Below are 25,157 nucleotides of genomic sequence, written 5' to 3' on the forward strand. Positions count from 1 at the left end.
GCGAATACCGTATCCATGTCTTTTGTGTCTTTGACTTTGCATCTTCGGCGATGTCAGCCGAACAACGACAAGGAGCGTCGAAAAGGACGGTAAACAGCGGGCGACGCGGCCGCAGAGCGTAAATAGTTTTTGTTGCGGATCCCACGCGTGCCCCGTGACACGTTGCCAACTTTGCTGTGGCGCGGTGCTGGCTTTCGAGCGTTTCGCTTTTGCTGAAGGCTGTTATCACAGCCCCTCGCCGCCCGCGCTTCCTATCTGTGCTTCCCTTTCTTCGCACTCGCGGCGGAAGATAGCCGAGCAATCGCTTGTGACCGCGGTCGCGTTCACTGCTTTGTCGCGCTCCACGCTTTCCACCCCGCAGCCCTTGACAGCTCTCTCGAACAACGCTGTACCCGCACTGCGCCCACTTAGGCACCGTAGCAGTTGACAGTGTGCCGGAGACGAACATTTGTAAGTACAACGTTTCCTTCAATATTTGACGCGCGGAAAAGCTGTTGCTAAGCGCATTTACAGAAGGAAACGAAGTGCAACTGCGAAATGGGTTTAGCAAGCCCGGACAAGTAGTACAGCGTGCCAACAGAAGGAAACTTTTGTGCCATTGCACTTCGTGCAAAAGATTCATTTGTTGCGTTTCCAAGGTATTAAAAAAAAAAAGCGCAGTAACAAAGCAGAAGTCGGCGCACCCGCCGTGGTTGCTCAGTGGCTATGGTGTTAGGCTGCTGAGCACGAGGTCGCGGGATCGAATCCTGGCCACGGCGGCCGCATTTCGATGGGGGCGAAATGCGAAATTACCCGTGTGCTTAGATTTAGGTGCACGTAAAAGAACCCCAGGTGGTCAAAATTTCCGGAGTCCCCCACTACGGCGTGCCTCATAATCAGAAAGTGGTTTTGGCACGTAAAACCCCATATAAAGTCGAGGTTTTGACGGAAGCCCGTCTGGTCGGGAGGCATCATGAAGAAGGGTAAAAAGAAGGACACCGACCACTGAATGAATACAAGAAAAGACGTTTCGGCTCCCCTGACGGGAGCCTTGTTCACAATGAAATCAATGGCGTGCTTGTCGAGGTTTTGACGGAAGCCCGTCTGGTCGGGCTTCTGTCGGGCTTCTATCTGTCATCCAAATGACAGATAACACCCTCAACCGGAATGACGGAACCCTCCCCCCCATCTACACGCGCTGCTTACATCATATTTTAAAACCATATAAACATTGTATCGCACGCCATTGATTTCATTGTGAACAAGGCTCCCGTCAGGGGAGCCGAAACGTCTTTTCTTGTATTCATTCAGTGGTCGGTGTCCTTCTTTTTACCCTTCTTCAAAACCCCATATATTATTATTACAAGTCGGCGCAATAAAGCAGTTTTTCCGAATTCTGATGGGCGCATTTACGCGAATTAGTGAAGGGACGTCGCATAGCACAAATTTAATACCGCATATATAGCGCACGAATTTCAAGAAGTTCTTTGATGACATGGGTTCACCGGTCATGCTGCCGTTTGAGTTCACAAATTGCCGAGTTATCGTATTGACACTAGGAGCTAAGCTTTTATGCATGTTAAGCGTCTAAATGTTTTTGCGGGAACTGTAGCTGGAGCTACAGCAGGACCAGCTGAAGCTCTGAATGCGTGATTCACTTGCCGTGTCTTGTTGCGTAATTTCTGTGCTTAATATCGCAGGTGTACTTATGGAATGTTTGACGATCTGAGTTTGTGTTTCGTGCGTTTAAATGAACTGCAGGAAATGTCGCAAACTTGCCTAGTAATCTGCCTTGCTTTCATGCTGGGCAAATAAAAGAAATGAGTGGTTGTGTCAGAAGCCATGCCTTGGCTAAGGAACAGTCACTTTGTCACCCGCGTAGACACTACGATGAAGTCTCGAAGCGTAACAGTTTTTTAAACCTTTATTTCTTGGTAAGACAGTGCAGCGCACGAAATATTAGAGAAAACTGTACAGTCACTGCAAAGAGTGATTTCTCAGTTGTGTATTATCTAGCAAAACGCAACCTTACACACGAAAAATCTACGTCAGGCCCAAATAAGTTATACAGTTCAACATTTTCTTTGAGAACGAGATATCAGATTTTGCAGCTGCAGATACAACGTTTTCTTATAAATTGTCACAAGACTAGCCTAGAGGTTGTAGCGGCGGCGGCGCTGCAAACTGGCTAGCAATTTACTTGCTACTTGTTATGGAACATTCGATTTGAACGCCACATTCATTTGTAAACAATGGAGAGGTGTCTCAGCATTTTTTCAGGAAAATTTGGTTTGAGAGAACAGTCGAGCAGCGTCGGAAAAGTCGCCTGTGGCCACTCCCACAGAAGTATAATGAACAGCAAAAAGTAACGTATTGGAAGCTGATGTACGCCACGTAACAGGTCGCAATAAGTGGCAACATAGAAATAAGACAATGGAACAGTCACGCTTGTATACTTTCTCGAGCCACGCAAGAATATCACTCAAGTAGTTTAATGGTTTAATAAGAAAACTTTGTTTCTGGAAATGCGTATTTTGTTTGTTAGTACGGCCATGCTTATTTAAATCATGCATAGCTACAAGTTGTGCCCGTAGTCAGCCACGATGGGAAATCACACACCCGCTGACTTGATGAGAGATGAAGTTTATTTCTTTAGTAGCGAAGAAGGGTTGTGACCTGCAGCATACTTTCTCGGGAATAAGGGAGATGTGATTTATTCCGAGAAGTATATATCAAACAAAATTATTTATAAGAAAATAAAATGTAAATAATTGAAAAGCGAAATGCGACAACTTTGATGCTTTTGTGCGATGCCACGGATGTGTGCGCCCTTCGACTGCAAGTAAAAAAAACAACGAATCTCTGGTGTATCTAACAATGGACAGTTTTGCAAATTCGATCAGTCATAAGCAATGGCCTTGGCTTTCTTCGTTCCAGATGGTATATGCTAGCTGAGAATGTCAGACGCCATTGAAGCCGTGTACATTATATGCTAGCACTGACAGATACCTCTGTGCATTTTGGCGGAGGTAGATCATACCCATTACAAGGTTATATAGCTCATAGTGTGCATTTGACTCTTCCTGTTTATCTGGACCAGTGAAATATTTCAGCTTATCATACCAATTAGTTCCGGGCCACCGACAACAGGGTTTTTTCACACTTCAACTGTCTTCAGTTCGTCGTTAAATAACATGCTTTTCGTTCACGCAGGAGACATTTACCGGGTTTCTGAAAAAAAAAAAACGTGGCCATATGCAGAAATATGTCACCGGTAATACTTAAATGCAAATCGACCTGAAAGAGCAAGGTTGCTATAACTTCATCTATGCTTGCATGCTCGATATTTTCAGACGAACATGCCTCTGCGAACGGGATTGAGCATCATTATTCGGCGCTGGGCTTGCAGTTCGCCTAAACCCACCATACAGCGACGATTCGTTTCTAATGGTAAGCTACTGACTGTGTGCAGCGGACTAAAACTGCTTGCCCTAATGTATTTAGACATTTTTTCAGACATTTAGACGTTATTTGTTTCATCATAAATTTGTACATCAACATAAGCAAACTGCTGGGCCCACAGCCAAGGCTAGGGTGGGCCCATGTGGCATACCTGCGTATGCGCTACGGCGATCTGGACGGTGATGAACAAATGCATATTGATTATACATAATTGTACAGGATGAGAAACAAGAGGGAAAAAAGAAAACATACGTCAGTGCAACAATAGAATAGTATTACTGAAAAAATATCACCAAAGACAGAGCAACATTCTTAACTAATTTTTGAGAGATATAATCTTTTTATGGAAAACAAAAAGTTACTGGCACTCTTCACTTCCATTGGTAAGGCGTTCCATATTTTTGTACCATGATACATAATTAGTCTTTGACCGTATGTGTTTCGGGCAACTGGTAAATTAAAATTTATGTTTGTAGCGTATCTAGCATTTCGTATAGGAATCCCAAATATACTAAACGACAATGAGTGATTTCGACATATTATGTTATTCAATAAAATAGCAATTTTCATTTCGGAGGATAGGGTAAAGGGAAGTATTTTCAACCTGCAAAATAAATGACAGCTGGATTTGAATGGATTAGAAAACGTCATTATCCGCACCGCTCTTTTTTTGTAAGCGCGAAATTGGATTTAAATATGTTTTAAATGTGGACGACCATGATACGCAACAGTATGTGATATGACAATGAAAGAGAGAAAAGTTGATTATTTTCAGTACCGAAATATCGAAGCATGCCCTCGCCTTTAGGAGCCGATAACACGCTGACGCTAGCTTCGAACATACATTATCAATGTGTGGCTTCCAGTTTAAACTACTGTCTAGTGTCACGCCTAGATATTTAATTGTATACACCTGCTCCAGAGTGCTATTCAAGACATATTTGCGGAGGTGCACTGTTAACATGACTATGCCTAGAATGAAAAATCATGTAGAGTGTTAGCTTTGTTGAGTGTAAGTTTATTTGCTCCAAACCATGATGAAACACAGATTAGTTCTTAAAGAAGGGAATTGCGCTAAAAAAGACACGGACGAGTAAGGACATGGACATGGACATGGCGCCTTTTGGGGATTTCTGGTTCCTCGACGTTCATAAAGCCATCTGCACCATATCCTGTTGGCACAAGAAGATGCCTCTTCTTCATTTCGGATTTTCTGCACCATATCCTGTTGGCACAAGAAGATGCCTCTTCTTCATTTCGGATTTTCTGCACCTGATAAAATGTGTTCGATATGGCCTTCTTAAAGCAAGGTACAAAAGACGTGAAGGTTCTGTTTCTACTGAGCACATCAGAGCATCACGCAAGGAGGACAAGTGTCCACTTACCCGAAGATCACCGTTGCTCACGTGCGCCTTAATAACTTTGAAAAGATAAAGGTAATCCTGGCAACGCACCTTTTCAGTCCGCAGGTGCTTCGGGGCCTGTTTTTCTACAAGCAGCAAATAAAGAAGTACGGGGGTGAACCCATCCCAACTCAAGCCTTTGTTCTGCGGATGTGGAAGCTAGTAAAAGCAATGACAGCACGGATTCCATCTGAAGGGTTTAAAACTGACTCTGTACATGAAAGGCACATTAAGGATGTATTAGACTGCCTAAACCGATGGGAGGGTCACGCGGGAACTTCACCAGCTGGATTTCTTTCAGCAAGCACTGCAAGGGGTTCACCCTTGAGGCCATGCTTGATTTAATGAAGTACCTTTGTGAGAAGCTGCTGACGTGCCGGCTGAGCCAAGACTGCCGCGAGAAATTGTTTGGTGTCACTAAGCAATTTTCTGATTGCAACGACCATCCCACTTCTGGCTAATTCTTGCTCATCGTGAACTGCCTCAGTTTGTAGGACTTGGTCAAAGCTCTCAGCAGCGGCAACTCTAAAGGGGGTGATCTGTCCTTTCTCCTCGGTGGTGAGGATGCAAGCCATAGTGGGAAGGTAGAAGAAGCTTCTCACATGATAAAGAAGTCTACAATGCTTCCCGACCATGAGTACCCTGAAAAATTAAGTGATTCCCGGTTTCGTCTTAAACATGACAGAGTATGTTGCACGCAAAACAGTCTTGAAGGCTGCGTGCAAGGAATGCTTCGACGAGTTCCTTGTTTCCGCCGACGGAGCCAACGAACAGCTGGCGATGTTCAAGTTCTGCGGGGCCTCATATACCCTTCTGAGAAGCTCTTCTCATATGTAGACGTCCGTGAAACAACTTTTCCGAGGTGGTTCAGTTACAACGAGCTGCACAGTGACAGCTTGGAAAAGCTTGTCTTCTGCCTGAAAAAAATTACGCCATGCTAGGATGTGCACAGCATGTCCCCAACGTCACCAACCAGCTTATAAATTTTTTTGGTCACGCGTTTGCGCTTCTACGCGTAGGCACTCAAGAAAGAGAGCGCGTCTTCCTTGAAAAGCAGTTCAAGCTCAGGCGGGTCACTTAGCAGAGGCTGACAACGTTCTGTTTGAACTGCTTGTAAACAATTTAAATAAACTGTCTTTTGTTCTCTTGAAAAAAAGAACTCCAGCTCAGGTGTGTCGCGTAGCAAAACATCATCGATTACTGAGTATGGTTTCGGATTCTTAGCCGATCTTCAAAAAATTAGTTGCTTGCGTAAGCAGTGTCTTGAAAATAAAACGCTTACTTCCGAGTTGCCACTGGGGATTATGAGTTACCATGAGTTACTACGGCAAGCTACATACTGCCATCCACGCGCACTCAATCGGATTGTTACATCAGCGCCTTTTAATTCTTAAGGGGCTATTCTATTCTACAGCAATTTGCAGCCATGCACGAGCGAGCATATATATATCTATCGAAGCTCCGATTTGCTATTGCATTCCTGAATTCGCGCGCGGATCGCACTCCACGCAGGGCCCCTGCGCTGCGGCCGCTAGCCACCGTCGCGGCCGACGTGATGGATGGATGGATGTTATGAGCGTCCCCTGGTACGGCGCGGTAGGTTGCGCCACCAAGCTCTTGCTATTATACTGCCTAATGTCCTACCTACGTTAACAAAGAAGAAAAGAAAAGACCCTGTAAACTCCCACAACCACATTTTCTGATCTCCTGTTGCGCACTTTGCTTTTGTACGTCTGTTTTTTGTCGGTTCCCTTCTTTTCTTCCACCAATCATCTAATTGCCTCTTACTAATCCCTATTGCGGACATGTTTACTTTTCCACTACTCTCGCTGAACCGAAGGGCTTCAAGGAGGCCAGTTGTGTCTAAATCGACCGCTGGGCAGGCGTCTTCACATTCACTTGTATGTGTGTTGCAGCGCCCCCTGGTAGTTACCTTCCAAAGTGCCACGCGCGAGCCGGAGCGTGCATAACACTTCCGGATTCTAGCCACTCTAGCGGTACTGACAATTGATGTTGACTGTTGATGGTGATGTTGATGTGGATGCCTTTCGATTCATCTCATTCAAAGCTTATAAAGCGGGCTATGGCCTCGTCATGTTTTAGTTCATCGCTTTTAAAATCATATCACCACAACAGCTTTCTAGTTTTCATCAAGTGGGACTACTGGAAAGGGCGTTTTGCGAGCATTCTTTCGCTTTCATTTGCCGAGTCAGCTTGTCAAGCTTCGAAAAAGGACAAAGATACATCAATGAACAGGCTAGTAGGAAGAATTTTACAGTACGTCCCTACATACATGAAGTTCCCCATAATCTTAAAAAGATTACTAGTAAATATAGGGTTGATGTTGTCCTTGCAGTACCTTGTAAAATTCCGAGTTGTGTAACATGCTAGAAAGAGGAAGCACGGGCTCGGCCACCTGTGAAATCAAGCATACAAATTCGCATGTGCCTTGCTCGAGACTTGTAATATATAGCATTCCACTAGAGTGCGGCAGATACTACGTTGGGAAAACCGGTAGGAGCGTTAACATTCACTTGCGTAATCATGAACGCTCCCTTAGGGGCTACTGGAGGGTCGAACTTGACTATTGATTGCCGTAGTTGCTTGGGCTGCTCCCCTTTGTTTTCAAAGACTGAGATTATTGGCAGAACAAATTGTCTGCTTTGAGCGTGGATTGTGATTGCGTTAGCTAGCTGTCAGTTGCCGTTTCTCAGAAAGAATTGTTTCTTTCCATGTGATACACACATTTTCAGGGCCTCAGTCTGTCATGTTTTCTTATTTGTATCGCACCCCTGTTCAAGGTCACTCTGTGCTTTTTGGTTTTTACGTTGGTTTTCGGGGGCACAATTGTGTCTCATCTCGATAAGCTTGGCGTTCATTTCATTAAATCACCAGTTTTCAGTACCACTTCAGGTTGTCCCTTTTTTCAAGTCTCGTCCTTTGCTTGCGGTAACTTCCCAAAATCATGAATAATCAACTGGCTTACACCCACACTCTGCTGTGTAGGGGCCTTCACGTTTCATCACGTGGTGTGACTAAGCAGCGGAGTAAACGAGATGCGGCGGCGGTCATTTGCGTATTGCAGGTGGCCGCCTAGGTTGACCGCATGGTTATTAGCGATATTTGGCCGCTTCCTGGCAACTGCATTGAAGCTTAGTCTCAACTTTCATAAGGAAGCAAAAACAAGGCCTTCAAACACGCAATTTTGCCTCTGGCCTATCGCTGGTGCTGTCTCGAAGTATAAAAATCGATTGGCTCCCGACTTCTATGGCTTTCATTGCGCGGCCCGGCGCATCCTTCCAGGTGTGACAGAAGAGATCTTGCATTCTACCACATTCATTTACGCTGCGCATGCACATAAATGGGGCACATAAGGCACGCGAGACGCCTAGCGCCCCTTCTCGGTGGGTGTCCCTGCTGGAGAAAGGAGGGCTTTGCTTCTATGCATTCTATGGTAATGCTATTCAACATGCACCCAATCAAAAGTCGTGACAGCACTCAACCCAATTCCAGCACTCGCAGGTCTTTATTTTCGGTTTGTGCCACAATACCAGGATATTGTGGAATCTCTCCGCAGGCTCCTCCATCCAGGTCAACCATTTCACGAGGATAATGCAGAAAGGAGAGTCAAATGTGATCTGTTAACATGGGAAGGGATTCAATTGATCAACCCCTGCTGCCTGACGTGGTGGCAAGATGCTTCTGAAAAAGTCTTGGCTGCTTTCTTAAATCTTCAAGCTGAAAAGTAGTTTGTGATTATTGCTATCGCATCCAGGTCTCTTATAACTGAGGAACGAAAGTACTGGGCGGGCAGAAATAGACATTAACGATGTGCTTGTTTTCCTGTGAACGCCGGTATGCTTACCTCCAGGGAAAGCGCTTTATTTTGGGGATCGACCACCAAGCACTAGTGACCGTGCTTTTGTCTAGAACCAATGGGAGGAGGTCACTACTCACCGCCAAATGGACAACTTTCGATATTGTATACCAAAGAGGGAGCGAGAATGCGGTAGATGCGTTGTCCAGGTTATCTACAGCCTCAGCACCAGAGGTAGGAGACGTCACTTCATTCGTTTCATCTTACGTTAGCAAGGTGCAAATCTTATCAGCAACATACACAGACGGCACGCAACAGTTGGTGGCCAACTACGTTGAAACAGGTTGGCCAGCCGAAAAGGTGATGCCACAGAAGTTGAAACTGTATCATCAGCTTCAGCAATTGCGTTGTCGTTGGCATAATTTTCAGGGAGGACAGAGTTGTGCCGATATACCGATTGCCAACCTAGTTTCTTTGGCCCATAAAAGTCAATCTGGCATCACAAGAACAAAACAAGATTTGTGAAATAGAGGTGGACGCATATGGACACACATGTTGAAGGCAGTACAATGCTGGTATGTGTATCATTCTGTGGGTAATTCAGCAGAGTCTCTTGTGTAAATTCGGCGCATTGATAACAAACCTTCAGTTAGAAGTCCGCGCTTTTCCTTGTCACTTGTCCATTCCACGTTTATCTTTCACGCTGTACAATAACGATAAATGAAACAATTGCTCCAATGAATCGAGTCATCCAGGAGAGCCCAGCAAAAGTTTTCAGTGGTCATTGTTTGAAATAATCAAACAACCTGAAACAAGCAGTGCCATTATCACGTTGTTGGGCTATAAGGAAATAGCCGGCTGTTTGCTTTGCGAATACAGTTACATGAGAAGTCGAGTGATACTTTTTAATCACTGTTTTTAGGCGAAAGCGCTACTCGAAAGACCTCGTCATGGGCAGCAGGCCGCAGTTCCAGTTTGAAAACCTTTACTGCGCTAGCACTCTTGAGTTATATCACGCATTTTCCGGTGGCTATCTATCAGTCTTCCCGCCTACTTGGGTCCCTGAGTACACATGTGCCCCTCTTCAACGAACCTCTTTCACGCCGACATAGGTCACAGTAGACGCGAGACTGCGCAGGTACCAATGCTCGAAGAAGCTCTTTCAGGCCGACTTGGGCCACTGGCTATGTGCGCGCTGCTCTTGAATGAACGTCATTGACACCAGCTTGAGTGCCTATTTAAGCGCCACTGGGAATATGACACTTAACAGTGATGAAAAATGTCTCTTAAATTTATTCGACGCTTAGCGGAATCGAGCCCATATCACAGTTGTTCCTGAAGAACAACAACCCGACGCATTAGTAGGCTTCGCCACAAGTTCCCTGGGTGCGTGCCGCTTTTCAATGAGCACCTTTCACGTCAACGCTTTTGAGAGCTGTGATATGAATGTGCTGGGTATGTGACACTCTTCAATGAACCTCTCACTAACTTGTGTCACTGAGTATGTGCCACTGGTTGTGCTGCAAGCTAGGGCAGAATTGTCGGCGTTTGCAGGCACCGGCACGCCACGCTTCTCGTGTCGAAGGCTACGCGCATGCTTCACGGTGGTGCCGCTAGGTGGCGCAGCGTGTTTAGAAAGCAGCGCGAGAGAGCAGCCCGGTTGTCGCATAACGCATTTCACAGCATTCACACTTGCCGGCGCGCGATGGGCTTCGGAGGCAATGCATAGGCTTGACGGTGGCGGTGCTAGATGGCGCCGAGTGTTCTTAGGGAAGCGCGAGAGAGGAGTCGCGTTGCAATACACCCATATATTACTCGTTTCAACGCTGGCATTACGTTGTCTCTGCATAAATTGAATGCTCACGCATTCGCGTCGGCAGTCATCGTGAGATGGGTCCTGCCGCACTTTTTTAAGAAGAAAGATATCAAGCACTGCGTGTCTTTAGTGTATTACCCACATAAAAATATCTTAGTTCCACGTTTTAACACAAAATCAAGGATTTTATTCAACTTTCTGTGTTAGTGGGACAACCATCAGGTTGGCTTTCTTCGATTACTTGGAAGCTTATTAGGTTACTGCGCACTCAACCACAGGTGTTTCCGCTGCGCTGCTCTTACATTGGAGCCATTACAGGATCGATGTTGATTTCGTTAGCATATCGAGAAATATCGCAGTCTAGCCTTCTGCAGCATTGTACCAGCTACGCGAACGTATGCTAGCGAAGCAGCGTTACATAAAGGAGGCAAAGAGAACTGAGAGTGCCCAGCTTTAAGGAGGGAAATTTCATGCATGTTCAAGAACCAGGTAATGGTGCCAAAGAATATTTGTCATAATGTCGTCCCCTGAAATTGTCAAGCAGCTGCTCAGGGGAGCACACACTTCTATATGGCCGGTGTTGGAACCTATCTAATCTTTATCTGGTAAGAAAAGAATGCCTCGTTGGGAAAGTGAAGCTAGGCCAGTAACGAACCCAACTTAAGTGCCTTCAGCATGGGCCGCCACGCAAGTTGCGACAACGCTTCTATAGCGCTTCGGCACACTCCAGGACGTATTGCGCTAGAATCCTCAGCAGAGGCCAGCTAAGGTGAACGTGTCGCTACCCTAAATCCTCCAGCATATAAGCCCACCCTTTGTGAAGTTCGCAGTACAGATGTCGCAACAGGGCGAGAACCATCAAGGGCCTGACAAAGGTCAAAATGTTTATTTACCCTCAGGGCCTTTGGGGCGTTACAAAGGGGGCGGGTACATGGTTGAACAAGAACAGAATCTAAAGTTACGAATGAAATCAAGAAAAAACAAAGAAAGCACATAGTGCAGGGCTTTAAAAAACTATTCTAAGTATAAAGATAAGCTAACGTGTTTCATCTACAAATGCAGTAAATTTTTCATCGCGCCTTTGAAGGTCACAGGATCTTCTATACAGGCCCTGCATGGGGGCAGGTGGTTCGAATCTGTTGTAGTTTTCGGCAAGAAAGAGTGAAGAAACGGGTTTGTGCGGCAGAATGGGGCATGAACTTTATGTGTGTGGTCGACACGTGTTAAGTAAGCTGGTTTGGAGAAGAGTTCACTTTTTAGAAGTTGGTTAGCGAAATAAATTTTGTGAAGTAAACATTGACGGGAAAGCTTCCTTCGAACATGCAAGTTAGGTAGACCTATTTGCGATTTCATTGAGGAAACACTTGCAGCACGCGTTGCACGATTTTGAACTGCTTCAATATCGCCAATCGGATCCACACAGTTGGATCCCATATTGCGGAGGCATATTCGAGCTTACGTCGCAATAAGGTTAGGTACAAAGTGAGCTTAGGATGTTTTGGCGCTTGGGAAAAGTTTCTCCGCAGGTAACCAAAAGTGCGATTAGCATTGTTCGTGATATGCTTTACATGAACATGCAATGAAAAGTTATTTGTTAGGTAAACACCAACATATTTATGGAAAGTGACATTTTCAGCGGGTATCGAGCTAATTCTGTAGCAAAAGGGTAAAGGCTTGTTAGTACGGTGAGAAATTGTCATGAATTTGCATTTAGGAGCATTTAAAGTCATTAGCCAACTGTTGTACCAATTAGAGATAGCGTGAAGGTCAGATTGCAAGGGAAGGTTATCATGAGGGTTAGTTTGATGATAAAGAACGCAGTCATCGGCGGAAAGCTTTATGGATGAGGAAATATATTCGGGAAGGTCATTCATCTAAATTAAGAATAATAAAGGGGCGAAACGGAATCTTGTGGAACACCGGATATTAAAGGGGATGTGGATGAGTTATTAGCTGGTACAATCTGAGAGTGGTTAGAAAGAAAACATTCAATCCATTGCACGAGGGAAGCGTCAATGTTTAGAGTATGTAATTTTAAAAGGAATAAGCGATGAGAGACTTCATCGAAAGCTTTTGCAAAGTCGAGAAATATGCAGTCTATTATCGATGCGTGGTCGAGGGGGGAAGCTATGCTGTTAGTAAGAGAGTAGTTGCGTTTCGCATGAATACTGGTTCCGAAAACTTTGCCGAGCTGGACTAAAAAATGAGTTTGATTCAAGGAAGCCTATGAGGTTAGAATATTTTGTGTGCTCTAATAGCTTACACGGGATACTTGTTAATGCGATTGGTCTATAGTTAAGAACAGAGTGAGCGTTACCAGTTTTGAAAAACGGGACCATCTTACCCACCTTCCAGTCCTGCGGCACTGTACTGTTCTGTAGGGACTGCGTAAAAATGTGGGCTAAAATGACTGATGAACACTTTAGTGTTTTTCAAAAATTTCAAGTTAATCTCAACACCAGAACAGCACGAAATCTTCAAGCCTCGGATCAGTTGCTTTACTCTGAGTCTATCACGATAGGATCCATCGGAAAGAAGGTGCGAGTGCGTAATTCAGGTTTTAAGGGGATAGTGGTATCTGAAAACTACTTTGCAAATACGTCATTTAGCATATCGCAGCATTGGTTATTATGAATGACTTGACCAGTGTCGTCTGCGTGTGAGATGGCGTTTTTCTGGGGGACCCGCCGTGGTTGCTCAGTGGCTATGGTGTTGGGCTGCTGAGCACGAGGTCGGGAGATCAAGTCCCGGCCACGGCGGCCGCATTTTGATGGGGGCGAAATGCGAAAACACCCTTGTACTTAGATTTAGGTGCACGTTAAAGATCCCCAGGTGGTCGAAATTTCCGGAGTCCTCCACTACGGCGTGCCTCATAATCAGAAAGTGGTTTTGGCACGTAAAGCCCCATAATTTAGATCGATGAAAATGGCATTACGACAGCGGCATGGCAATACTGACGTGATCGCTACAGTGAAACAACAACGTGACGACGATGGCATGAAGACAATAGTATTAGGGCCGTATGATGACGACGGCATGACGGCAGTTGGAGGTTCAAGTTACATGACCATGCAACTACCACGCCGGTATCCCGACAACGGTATGATAAAGAAGGCAGGATGAATGTATGACGACGACAGGACGATGGTATGGGGACAATGGGGTGATATTTTAAGGTCACAATGGCGGGACAATGACTGTATCACGATGCGTGTATGATGACGACGTTACGACGATGGCATGACAATGGTATGACGAAGACGGCATGGCGAGCCAGATGTAGAAGTTACAATGATGACAGTGCAACGACCGCGATGGGCTCTCGACGATGATATGACAAATACATGACGAGGCCTGTATTAGGTCAATGAATTGATCTCGATAGCATGGCAACGGGATGATGACAAATCTATGAAAATGGCGTGAAGATGACTATATTACAGCCTGTATGACGACAAAGACATGGCGAGTGTTGCATGGCGAAGCTGCAGTGACCATGATGGCACGACGAGGACAGTCGGACAATGGAGGCATGATAGCAACTGTTCGACGATGACATGAAAATGGCTAATAATTATGATTGAATGATGACAGTGTGATTGCAATGCAATGACAGAGTGGCGTCGATGGAACAACGAAGGCGGCATAATGACAGCGTGAAAACTGAATGATATTAATGAAGTCATCAGGCTGATAAAAAGATAGTGTGACGGCGACAGTACGACGGCCACTGTATGGAAACGATGGCATGACGAGGGTCCGATGACAAAGCTGGAAGGGCAATTTTCTACCGACGACGAGGATGGCGTCACGACGGCGAATACATGCCTCCCAATTTATTACCAAACTTGGGGCTACAGGGACGGATAGAAAGGCTTACGACGACAGCATGACAGCAGTCAGATCCCGAAGCTGGAATGACGTCCATTCAAAGGCAATGACGGCATCACTATGGCGGTTTCACAACGAACGCATGACCACATTATGACGATGATGGCGTGACGACGACGTAATGACGAGGGTCGGAGGACAGCGGTGGAGTGACGGTAATGCAGCGACCACGATAATATCTTAACTACGAGTCCGTAGCTCGTGGCCCAAGCTATTGAACTAGGGTCACTGGGTCGGGGAAAATGGCGTGACTACGACGGCATCGCGAAAATGAGATATCACGAAACTGCAAGGATGACAATCGAACTACCGCAATGGCATCACGACCAGGAGCACATAGCTGGTGGTTCAAGCAGCTAGACAAATTGCACCATTGGGCTGGCGTAAGAGGCAAGTTAGATAGGTAGACTCAAAACGGCTTAAGTAGGCAAATAATGCTATTCGCATTAAAAAAAGTTTTAGTTTATATTTGACCCATCCACCTATACATAAATTAGAGATGTGTCCCACTTGTATGGAAGCCCTGACGAAGGTGGATGTTTAGGCGAAGAGCAGCCTTTGAAAAGTTGTACGCGCACACGAGAGTTCTTTCATACAGTTTGTAAGAGAATTGCATCGGGTGGAGTTGCCAATGGTAAAGTTATGGGGACTAGGTGTTATTGTGGAGACATCAAGTTACCATAACTTGAACATAGGCTCGAACTAGAAAAAAATTACCGGCAAACAACGCTCGGTTTTCTGCATCCCATCCACCCAATCCTGCCGGGTCATTCTCCCCGTCAGCGTAGTTCCCTATGTCCTAATGTCTTTCTTTCGCTTTAATTTGTTAACATTCTTAGGGTACCTCACCCACTTTCTGGTGATTAGTACCTAGCTATCTGTGTATGCTTCTTCTAACCGTCTTTCCGCCTACCTGGGTCACTGGGTAGTTCGTGCTCGAATGGATAGCCCATCGGGCTGCTGTGCTGAGGGAGCGGGGTGCCACTGAGCATGTGGCACTGAGTACGTGGCAACTGAGGGAACAACTCCCGGCGTTCTCGCAGCGGCAGTGACAAATGGCGCCGAGTGTTGTAGGGGAAGCGCGAAAGAGCAGTCCCGCTGAAGTATACGTCTCATACGTAACTGATTTTGAGGGTAGCAGTACGTTGTGTCGCTCCAGTTTTAAATGATAAACGCATTACCATCTAACCTAACCGTTTTTTTTTTTTGCCAGCATGGGTTACTGGGTTGTAGATCGTCTGAGGGGCAGGGCATCGAGCTGCTGTTTTGTTGGAACTTATTTCAAGACACACCGCCCAATTAGGTTGGTCCGCTTGGGTGTGTTAGACCGAGTATGTTATGCTCTTCAATTAACTTCTTTTAGGCAAACTCAGTTCACATTGTAGCTGCTGAGCGCGAGGTCGCGGGATCGAATCCCGGCCACAGCGACCGCATTTCAATGGAGGCGAAATGCGAAAGCACCCGTGTGCTTAGATTTAGATGCACGTTAAAGAACCCCAGGTGGTCGAAATTTCCGGAGTCCCCCACTACGGCGTACCTCATAATCAGGAAGTGGTTTTGGCACGTAAAACCCCATAATTTCATTTCATTTTCAGTTCACATGGTATGTGCCACTGTGTTTCTGCCACTCTACAATGAACATATTTGACGCCAACTTGGGTCACTGGGTCTGTGCCACTTGGTATGTGCCATTGATCAATAACCGAAGAAAGACAATAAAGATTACGTCACTTACAATACAATACAGATCCAGAAGAGTCCAGCTGCAAACATGCCTCAGAGATGATTGGTTTCGGCGTTTACAATACGGTATGCCGCTAGATTGTTTCAATGCTAATCTCGTTAACTAAGACGCCCATCTTGATAAGGATTTTGCCAGAATTGTCCTTGTGCTGCATTTGCACTTTCCCTATTCCCTGGATGGTGCTAGGCTCCAACACAGAAGATATAGCGGCGAAGCGCTGCTCATTAGCTGATTCATTAACTTTTTTTCCATGTAGCATGTCTTCCAGCGAGTATAATATAAGCTCGTGGGTACGATAACTATAACATATCGTTCTTTTTCTGCAAGATTTTAATGCGAAAGCATTACATCGCTTATGCCCGAGGGGCGTCTGGTCAGCAGGCGTTTGGTGTGTTGCGACACCACGTACCCGAGCACACGATTGTTCAACCCTACCACGTCTAACCTTGCGCGGCTTAGCCGTGTCCGGGGAAAAGGGGATCCTAGGAGTTGAGCCAATGCCGGCTGCTTGGACCTTTACCGCCCCTCAGCGGCAGCAACACACTCCTTTGGCTTCCGCATCATGTAGACGGCAGCTCCGGCCTGACCCGACTGGGGGAAATCGGCAGTCGCCCTTTCCCTGCCCCCCTCCATCTTTCACTTTCCTATCTCCTTTCTCACATCTCTCTCGTCTCCTCCTCTCTTCTTGGTTTTTTCCTTTTTTCCGGGTGGCTAGGGTGAACCTTGTCTGGCGAGCTGTCCTGAGTTGAGCCATATTCGGTCATGGTTGAGCTGTACAGCTAGCATGGGCAGGACTTGCTTGCAAGTTCATCTCCCGTCCCCTTATAGGGGTCTATGGTGGGTGGCAGGCACCGCAGCCGAACTATAGAAATTTCTAATGGCACCTCTGCTCTCCAAACCAGATCGCCCTCACAAAAGAGGGTGGAAGGATGTCACAGGTGATTTCTTTCCAAAAAAACAAGTCTTCCCTAAGTATCCCGTGATACATAGTAAAAAGCCAGAAAAACCGGCTAGAAAAATATCTCCGTTCTCAGTAGCAAGATGTCTCAAAGAAGTCATAGGGACCAGCTATAAGGTAACAAAGCTTGCTAGCGGTGGCGTACTCTTAGAAATCCAAAGCAGAGCTTAAGTGTGTAAACTGACTAATATCGTGTCGTTTGAAGACATCCCCGTCTCAATTTCAGCCCAAAGGTCGCTGAACACAGTGCGTGCGACGATTTCTGACACGAATTTTTGGACCTTTTCGAAGAAATGTTCAATGGCCTTTCCGAATAAAACGTGACCAATGTTCAAATAATTAAGATAAGAAAAGACAAGAGTTACCCACCAAGCACCTCATTTTGACTTTCACCTGCTGCACACTTCCAGAGACAATTGAAGTTAGTTACAAGAAAGTTACAGTTCGCCCATATATCCCGAACACTCGACGTTTATTGAACTATCAGAGATTTGTCCACTACTCCCAGAGTTGCCGGGGTCACAAAACCTGCTCGAAATACGCATCGAATGACCATACTTCTGAAATCTGCGAAGCTGCACCTTGGTGTGCAAACTATGAAGGTGAGCATGTGCGTACTCCAGATCTTGTCCCTCATGGAAAACAAAAAAAAAGAAACCATTACATTGAAAACAACTGAACATTTCATCCAAAGAGGCCAGAAATCACATCCCTATCCAGCATACGTTTTCAGTCAAACCGAACATCAGCTTCGCCGATGTCGTGCGACAGGGCGATCCAGCACACCAGCCTCGGGCACCTGCCCAGACCGCACACAGTGAGGCACAGTGACACCCCCGGTTGTAGCAGCCCGCGCTCCTCCAACAGCCGCAAAGCAGGCTGTGCCGCCCTCTGGTTGGCAAGCCTCAAGGCCTCTGCAGACGAGACGAGGTCTGGAAAAAGTGCCCACGTGTAGTCTGCACGACCCTCCAGCGCCTGTGATGAGGCACTTGACACGAGCCAGGATGGTTCCGTGCCACCAACGTCACAGGGACGGTGGGACTCCTTGGATTGTGCTAAAAAAGCAAAGCCAGGAATAACATGGCCAAAACCAACTAAACGTTTTCCTAACCCACACGCAAAAATCAACATGGCATTCCTATACACTGGAATTGCAGAAGACTCCTAAATAATTTCGGTGATATAAAAGAGATCATAAATTCTTTCTCTCTTGTAGCAATGTGCCTACAGGAAACCAAATTAGGTCCTCTGTATACAAGTGTACTAAAAAAGTCATCCGCCGTGACCGAGAGCAGGCGAATAGGCTCTCAGGAGGGGTAGGCATCATTGTAAAAAGTGGCATCGCCGTTCTTGAAGTCAAACTAAAAACAAAATTTGAAGCTGTGGCAGCCACTTTGCTTTGTTATAAAACGGTTACAGTGTGCTCTCTGTATTTTGAACCACACCTAAAGATTACGCTCCATGAGTTAGAGGACCTGATACAACAATTACCAGAGCCCTATCTTGTAGTTGGGGATTTTAATACGCACCCCTGTTTTGCGAAAGCGAGAAAACAGACATAAGACAAACTATTTAAGATTTTATTTTGAGTAATGATGTTTCCTGAACTGGAAAGTCAACATACTGCTCCGCAAGCTCAGGAAAAACGAGGAGTGTTGATTTATCTTTTAGTTCGCCTTCTATTTTTAACGATTTTAAATGGGACGCCATGGACAACCTACATGGAAGTGATCATCTAACAGTTATATTCACTGTGCCGTCCTCACCTGCAATCATCCCAAACAAACCACGATGATGGAAGCTCCACGCAGCTGACTGGAGATTGTTCAGAGAAGAAGCCAGTCTGTACGAAGTCTTTTCTGAAGACCTCAGCATCGATGATGTTAATGAACTCACAAATTCACAACAACTGGGATAGTTGCTGCCCCTTTCAGCTATCCCCCAGACTTCAGGAGTGGTGCGACAAAAGCACAAGGTGTAGAGGACTCGGGCATGCAAAGAACAAAGCAAAAACAAAATAAGACCTGGGGTGTCTTTCGCATATACCCAACTCAGGAAAACCTCCTAAATTTTAAAAAGGCACGAGCTCAAGCTCGGTATGTACGGCGGAATGCTGAATAAGCGTCATGGCAAATACATGTCATCCATAAATAGCAGTCGCACCTTAAAAAATGCGGGAGAAGGTCCGTAAGCTCCAAGGTAGCTACTCCCGATTTACAGTTCATCTCCTGACGACCCCTGGCATCCAAGCAAGTATACAGGAATAGGTTAACATATTAGAACATTTCGCTGCAGTCTATAGTTGTTCACATTACACTGCGTCATTTTTAAAGTATAGAATGATGGCCGAAAAGCAAAGGCTTCCAATTAGTGGCAGCTTAAATCTGCCGTATAATAGTTTAATCACTCATTAAGAAATCCCTAGAGTACTATCTGCCGGGCAAGAAACTGCACCAGGGCCTGACGAAATACACTATGAAATGATGGCACATCTTTCCGAGCCTGCAGTAAATGCACTTCTGAAATTTCTTCACAAGATACTGTTACAAGGGAAAATTACGGTGGCCTGGAAAAAAAGCTATTGTTGAAACTTTTCTGAAAACCGGAAAGCCACCGACATCTCCCGGTAGTTATGGGCAAATAGCTTTTACCAGCTGTCTGGCGAAACCTTTCGAAAGCATTCTGAATATTAGACTGATGTTTGTTCTTGACTCCCGTGAACTACTTGACGTCCACACGCGTGGTTTAAAAAAAGACGTGCTGTACAACTGATCACCTCATTCGACTTGAAAACACGACCCGAGAGGACAACACGGCCTTGCCGTTTTTTTTTTTTTTCGATCTGAACAAGGCTTATGATACTATCGGGAGATATTAGATTCTCCGCGACCAAGCAGATCTAGGTATTCGCGGCAGGATGTTAAGCTGCCTGCGTGACATTTTGGCCAACCGTTGCTTCTATGTACGCCTCGGTTCAACTCTCTCAAAAAACTTCAGTGAGGAAAATGTGGTACCACAAGGGTGTATCTTAAGTATACCCTTTTTATTGTAAAAAAAATATGAGTGCCCTAGCACAAATAATTCCGAATTCAATTATGTATTCATTCTGAACTGACAAGCTCCAGATAGCTTGCACATCCTCAAACGTATCAACATGTGAGAGGCAAGTACAGTTAACAATAAATACAGTACCAACATGGGCAGATAAAAGTGAACTACAGTTTTCTCCACAGGAAACAGTGGCTATTATGTTCTCGCTGAAACGAGGTTTACAAACTGATCCCAACCTACACCTTAATGAATCCGAACTCCCAGTAAAAAACGAGCACAGATTCCTAGGCATTACTTTTGACAAGACTTCCTTTCCTACCTCACACAAACACTGTGAAAAAGGCCTCTCGAGCACTCAACATACTTAAATTCCCTTCACGGAAACGCCGGGGCTCTGATAGGTCATGCGTTCTACGAATTTACGGCTCCGTCATACAACCCTCTTTGCACTATGTGTGTATAGTGTATGGCTCTGCCAGATTCTCATATTTGAAACGACTGTACCCGGTACACAGTTTAAGTTTACGCTTGTCAAAAGGTGCCTACAAGACGTCGCCCATAACCAGTTTGTATGTAGAAACTAACAAACCCATATTTGCAGACAGAAGACGCATGCTCACATGCTCATACGCTCTAAATATCCGTTGTCTGTCAAAACATGTTACCCAGAAGTTACCAAGTGCCCATCTAGAATACTATTCACAAGCAAACCCCAGGCTGTCAGACTACTCCTTCTCCGTATTCAACAGAAATTGCAAGAGTTAGATGTAACGGACACACTGCCCAATATTGCCTAGAAACCCGGTACATGGCCACCCTAGTAGTGCTTGCCTTCTGTTTGTGACTTCTCATTAACACGATTTCAGAAAAAGACTAACGCCGCAAGAACATATTCTTACGGGGATGTTGGGAGTATGTAAAGACTATATACATTATACACACAGGATGAGTCAGAGTAGTTCAGATGGCTCACCATCAACAACACACAGCAGCCAGCGTCTCGTGATCTTCTTACGTTGTCTTCTTTCATCCTTCTGTAACAGGACCCACGGCTGGTTGAGGCGCCTTCTCGGCGCATGGTAGGCGAAGAATTGCGAGCAAAGTATGGCTTCAGCCGCGAAACGTGCACGGCGTCAACAGGCGTCGGTCTTGAGGATGCATCAAACTGTAGCGGCCAGATCTCGTAATTTACGTCTTTAACTTCACGTAGAACTTCATAAGGCTCTGCGTAGCGAGAGAAGCTTCTGGGAGAGGCCAACCCGACGACATGGTAACCAAAGAAGCACCCAAACACCTGGAGCGAACTTACCATCGTGATGGCTCCGGTCATAACGCTTTGTATATGCTCCGAGGCTAATAAACGAGATCGGGTGACTTGACGTGCATGTAAGCGCGATCGATGACTTGACGAGCGTACTCAGTTGCAACATGTGGCACAGAAGGGAGGATGGTGTTGCTACATGTTGCTTTCTGTTACTACATGCCCTGAATGTGTGTATTCGAGTCCAGTGGTCCCGTCAGGCAGCGCAAATCTGCCTTTCCCATTGTATCCGAGACCTTGTTGTCTCACATAAAGATTATTATTATTATTATTATTATTATTATTATTAAAAAGGGCAATGTGGAGTCATCATCATCATCAGCCTGGTTAAGCCCACTGCAGGGAAAAAGCCTCGCCCATACTTCTCCAACAACCCCGGTCATGCACTAATTGTGGCCATGTCGTCCCTGCAAATTTCTTAATCTCATCCGCCCACCTAACTTTCTGCCGCCCCTGCTACGCTTCCCTTCCCTTGGAATCCAGTCCGTAACCATTAGTTACCATCGGTTATCTTCCCTCCTCATTACATGTCCTGCCCATGCCCATTTCTTTTTCTTGATTTCAGCTAAGATTTCATTAACTCGCGTCTGTTCCCTCACCTAATCTGCTCTTTTCCTATCCCTTAACGTTACACCCATAATTCTTCGTTCCATAGCCCGTTGCGTCGTCCTCAATTGAAGTAGAACCCTTTTCGTAAGCCTCCAGGTGTCTACCCCGTACGTGAGTACTGGTAAGACACAGCTGTTATACGCTTTTCTCTCGAGGGATAATGGCAACCTGCTCTTCATGATCTGGGAATGCCTGCCAAACGCACCCCAGCCCATTCTTATTCTTGTGATTATTTGTCTCATGATCCGGATCCGCGGTCACTACCTGCCCTAAGTAGATGCCCTTACCACCTCCAGTGCCTCGCTGCCCGTTGTAAACTGCGGCTCTCTTCCGAGACTTAAACATTACTTCAGTATTCTGCAGATAAATTTTTAGACATACCCTTCTGCTTTGCCTCTCCAGGTCAGTGAGCCAGTTTTTCTCGAACTATCTGCCCACCATCATTCAACAAATCTGCTGTTTTCTGATCCTCCCCTGCAGCCTTCCCCCTTTGCATAGCTCCCAAGGCTTTCTTTACTTCTTCCGGCGTTACTTCTGGGATTTCAAATTCCTCTAGACTATTCTCTCTTCCATTATCGTCGTGGGTTCCACTGGTACTGTATAAATCTCATAGAACTCCTCAGCCACTTGAACTATCTCATCCATATTAGTAATGCTATTACCGGCTTTGTCTCGTAACGCATGCATCTGATTCTTGCCTATTCGTAGTTTCTTCACTGCTTTCACCCGCCGTGGTTGCTCAGCCACTATGGTATTGGTCTGCTGAACACGAGGTGGCGGGATCAAATCCTGGCCACGGCGGCCGCATTTTGATGGGGGCGAAATGCGAAAACACCAGTGTACTTAGATATAGGTTCAGATTAAAGAACCCCAGGTGGTCCAAATTTCCGGTATCCCTCACTACGGCGTGCCTCATAATCAGAAGGTGGTTTTGGCGCCTAAAACCCCATAATTTTTTCCACTGCTTTTAGGCTTCCTCCGTTCCTGAGAGCACGATCACTTATATCCATATTATACTTCCTTATGTCAGCTGTCTTACGCTTGTTGATTAACTTGGAAAGTTCTGCCAGTTCCATTTTAGCTGTAGGTCTACAGGCTTTCATACATTGGCGTTTCTTGAACAGATCTTTCGTCTCCTGCGATAGCATACTGTTATCCTGTCTAACGAAGTTGCCACCGGCTTCTCTTGCACACTCCTTCATGATGCCTATAAGACTGTCTTTCATTGTTTCAACACTAAGGCCCTCTTCCTGAGTTAAAGCCGAATACCTGTTGTGCAGCTTGATCCGGAATTCCTCTATTTTCCCGCTTACCGCTAACTCGTTGATCGGCTTCTTATGTACCAGTTTCTTCCGTTCCCTCCTCAAGTCTAGGCTAATTCGAGTTCTTACCATCCTATGGTCACTGCAGCGCACTTTGGCGAGCACGTCCACATCTTGTATGATACCAGCGTTAGCACAGAGTACAAATGCTATTTCATTTCTAGACTCGCCATTCGGGCTCCTCCACGCCCACTTTCGGCTATCCCGCTTGCGGAAGAAGGTATTCATTATACGCAGATTCTGTTCTGCAAACTCTACTAATAAATCTCCCCTGGTATTCCTAGAACCTACGCCATATTCCCCTACTGACTTGTCTCCAGCCTTGCCTCCAGAGTTGCGACATAGCGACGCACAGAGAGGTAGACTCCTCCAGAAGAACCGGCGCCGTGCGCGGTCGTATTATGGTAATCACCACGATGCCCCGACAGCGGGACACCTTGAAGTTGTTCGAGCGTGGCGGATCGCAGATGACGAGGAAGGACAAGGAGCAACTCTCGGCCGTCAGCGTTCATACTGCGGTGGTAGAGGATGCCTTCGTGCAGCTAAAAACATGTAGCACGTGCCCTCAGTGCTGCGAGATTGCACTCTGGCGATGGTGGACTGTAAAAGAATACGTCGCGTTGTTGTTCAGCGCGCATGTCGGTCATGTCAGTGAAAGCCGCCACGCAGATTTTCAGATCATACGCAGCAGGATCAGAGGGATCCACGGGGTGACGAGAGAGGCAGTCAGTGTCCTTGTGGAGTTGTCCAGTCTTGTAACTGACAATAAATGAAAATTTCTGGAGCGTCCAACCCCAGTAACCAAACATCCCTGTCGTTTTCCAGAGCAAAGACAGTCAGCTGAGTGCGTGGTGGTCTGTAACGACAGAAAACGTGCGGCCGTACAAGTATGGCCGGAACTTGGCGACAGCCAACACTAAAGCCAAGCACTCCAGCTCGGTGATGGAGTAATTTCTTTCCGCAGGTGACAGCAGGCGGCTGGCGTAAGCTATCACACACTGTTGTTGGACGACAAGAGCCCCAATGCCATGGCCACTTGCTTCAATGTGTGCTTCAGTCGGTGCAGATGGATCAAAGTGGGCAAGTATGGAAGGGGTGGTCAGAAACCCCATGAGAGCGGCGAACGCGTGAGCCTGCTCCGGGCCCCATTAGAATTTTGTTAGATCTGTCAAAGGCCGAGCGACGCCGGCAAAGTTTTTGATGAAATGGCCAAAGTAAGAACAGAGGCCGACGAAGCAGCGCACGTCAGAAGCAGAACGTGGCACAGGGAAACAGTGTACGGCGCGAACTTTTCCGGATCTGGTTGAACACCGGTTGCGTCAACGAAGAGTCCCACCACGGTAATCTGACGGCGCACGAATTGGCACTTTGTGGAGTTCAGTTGGAGGCCGGCTTTTTGGAAGACCGCAAGAATGGCAGCGAGCCTGTTAAGGTGGCGGCCAAACGTGGGAGAAGAAACAATAACGTCGTCAAGGTAACAAAGGCAGGTGGTCCACTCGTAGCCTCGCAGAAGACAGTGCGTCATACGTTCAAATGTCGCAAGAGGAATGCATATGCCAAAGGGCAAAACTTTGAACTGATATAAGCCATCCGCCGTAATGAAGGCCGTCTTCTCGCGGTCCATTTCATCAACTTAAATCTGCCATTAGCCGGATCGAAGATCGGTGGACGAGAAGTATTTAGCTGCGTGCAAGCAGTCTAAGGCGTCATCAATGCGTGGTAGTAGGTAGACGTCTTTCAGCGTGATCTTTTCTACGTGCCGATAGTCGGCGCAAGAACGCCAG

At 46.1% G+C, this 25,157-nt stretch overlaps 1 protein-coding gene across 2 annotated transcripts in view; it reads left to right on the plus strand.

Annotated features, from left to right (window-relative positions):
• Positions 1-299: 299 nt before the first annotated feature.
• LOC126538380 (pseudouridine-5'-phosphate glycosidase-like) overlaps positions 300-25,157 on the plus strand; it is a 350,937-nt gene continuing 326,079 nt past the window's right edge. The window contains exons 1-2 of one of the 2 annotated variants that reach the window (XM_072288013.1): positions 300-450; positions 3,333-3,429. In XM_072288013.1, the coding sequence (XP_072144114.1) occupies positions 3,339-3,429 (91 nt within the window). In that variant the 5' untranslated portion in view covers positions 300-450; positions 3,333-3,338. The remainder of the gene's footprint in view (positions 451-3,332; positions 3,430-25,157) is intronic. The other variant, XM_072288014.1, reaches the window with a different exon arrangement.

Source organism: Dermacentor andersoni, chromosome 4 (genome assembly GCF_023375885.2).
Source record: "Dermacentor andersoni chromosome 4, qqDerAnde1_hic_scaffold, whole genome shotgun sequence".
Classification (NCBI taxonomy): Eukaryota; Metazoa; Arthropoda; class Arachnida; order Ixodida; family Ixodidae; genus Dermacentor; species Dermacentor andersoni.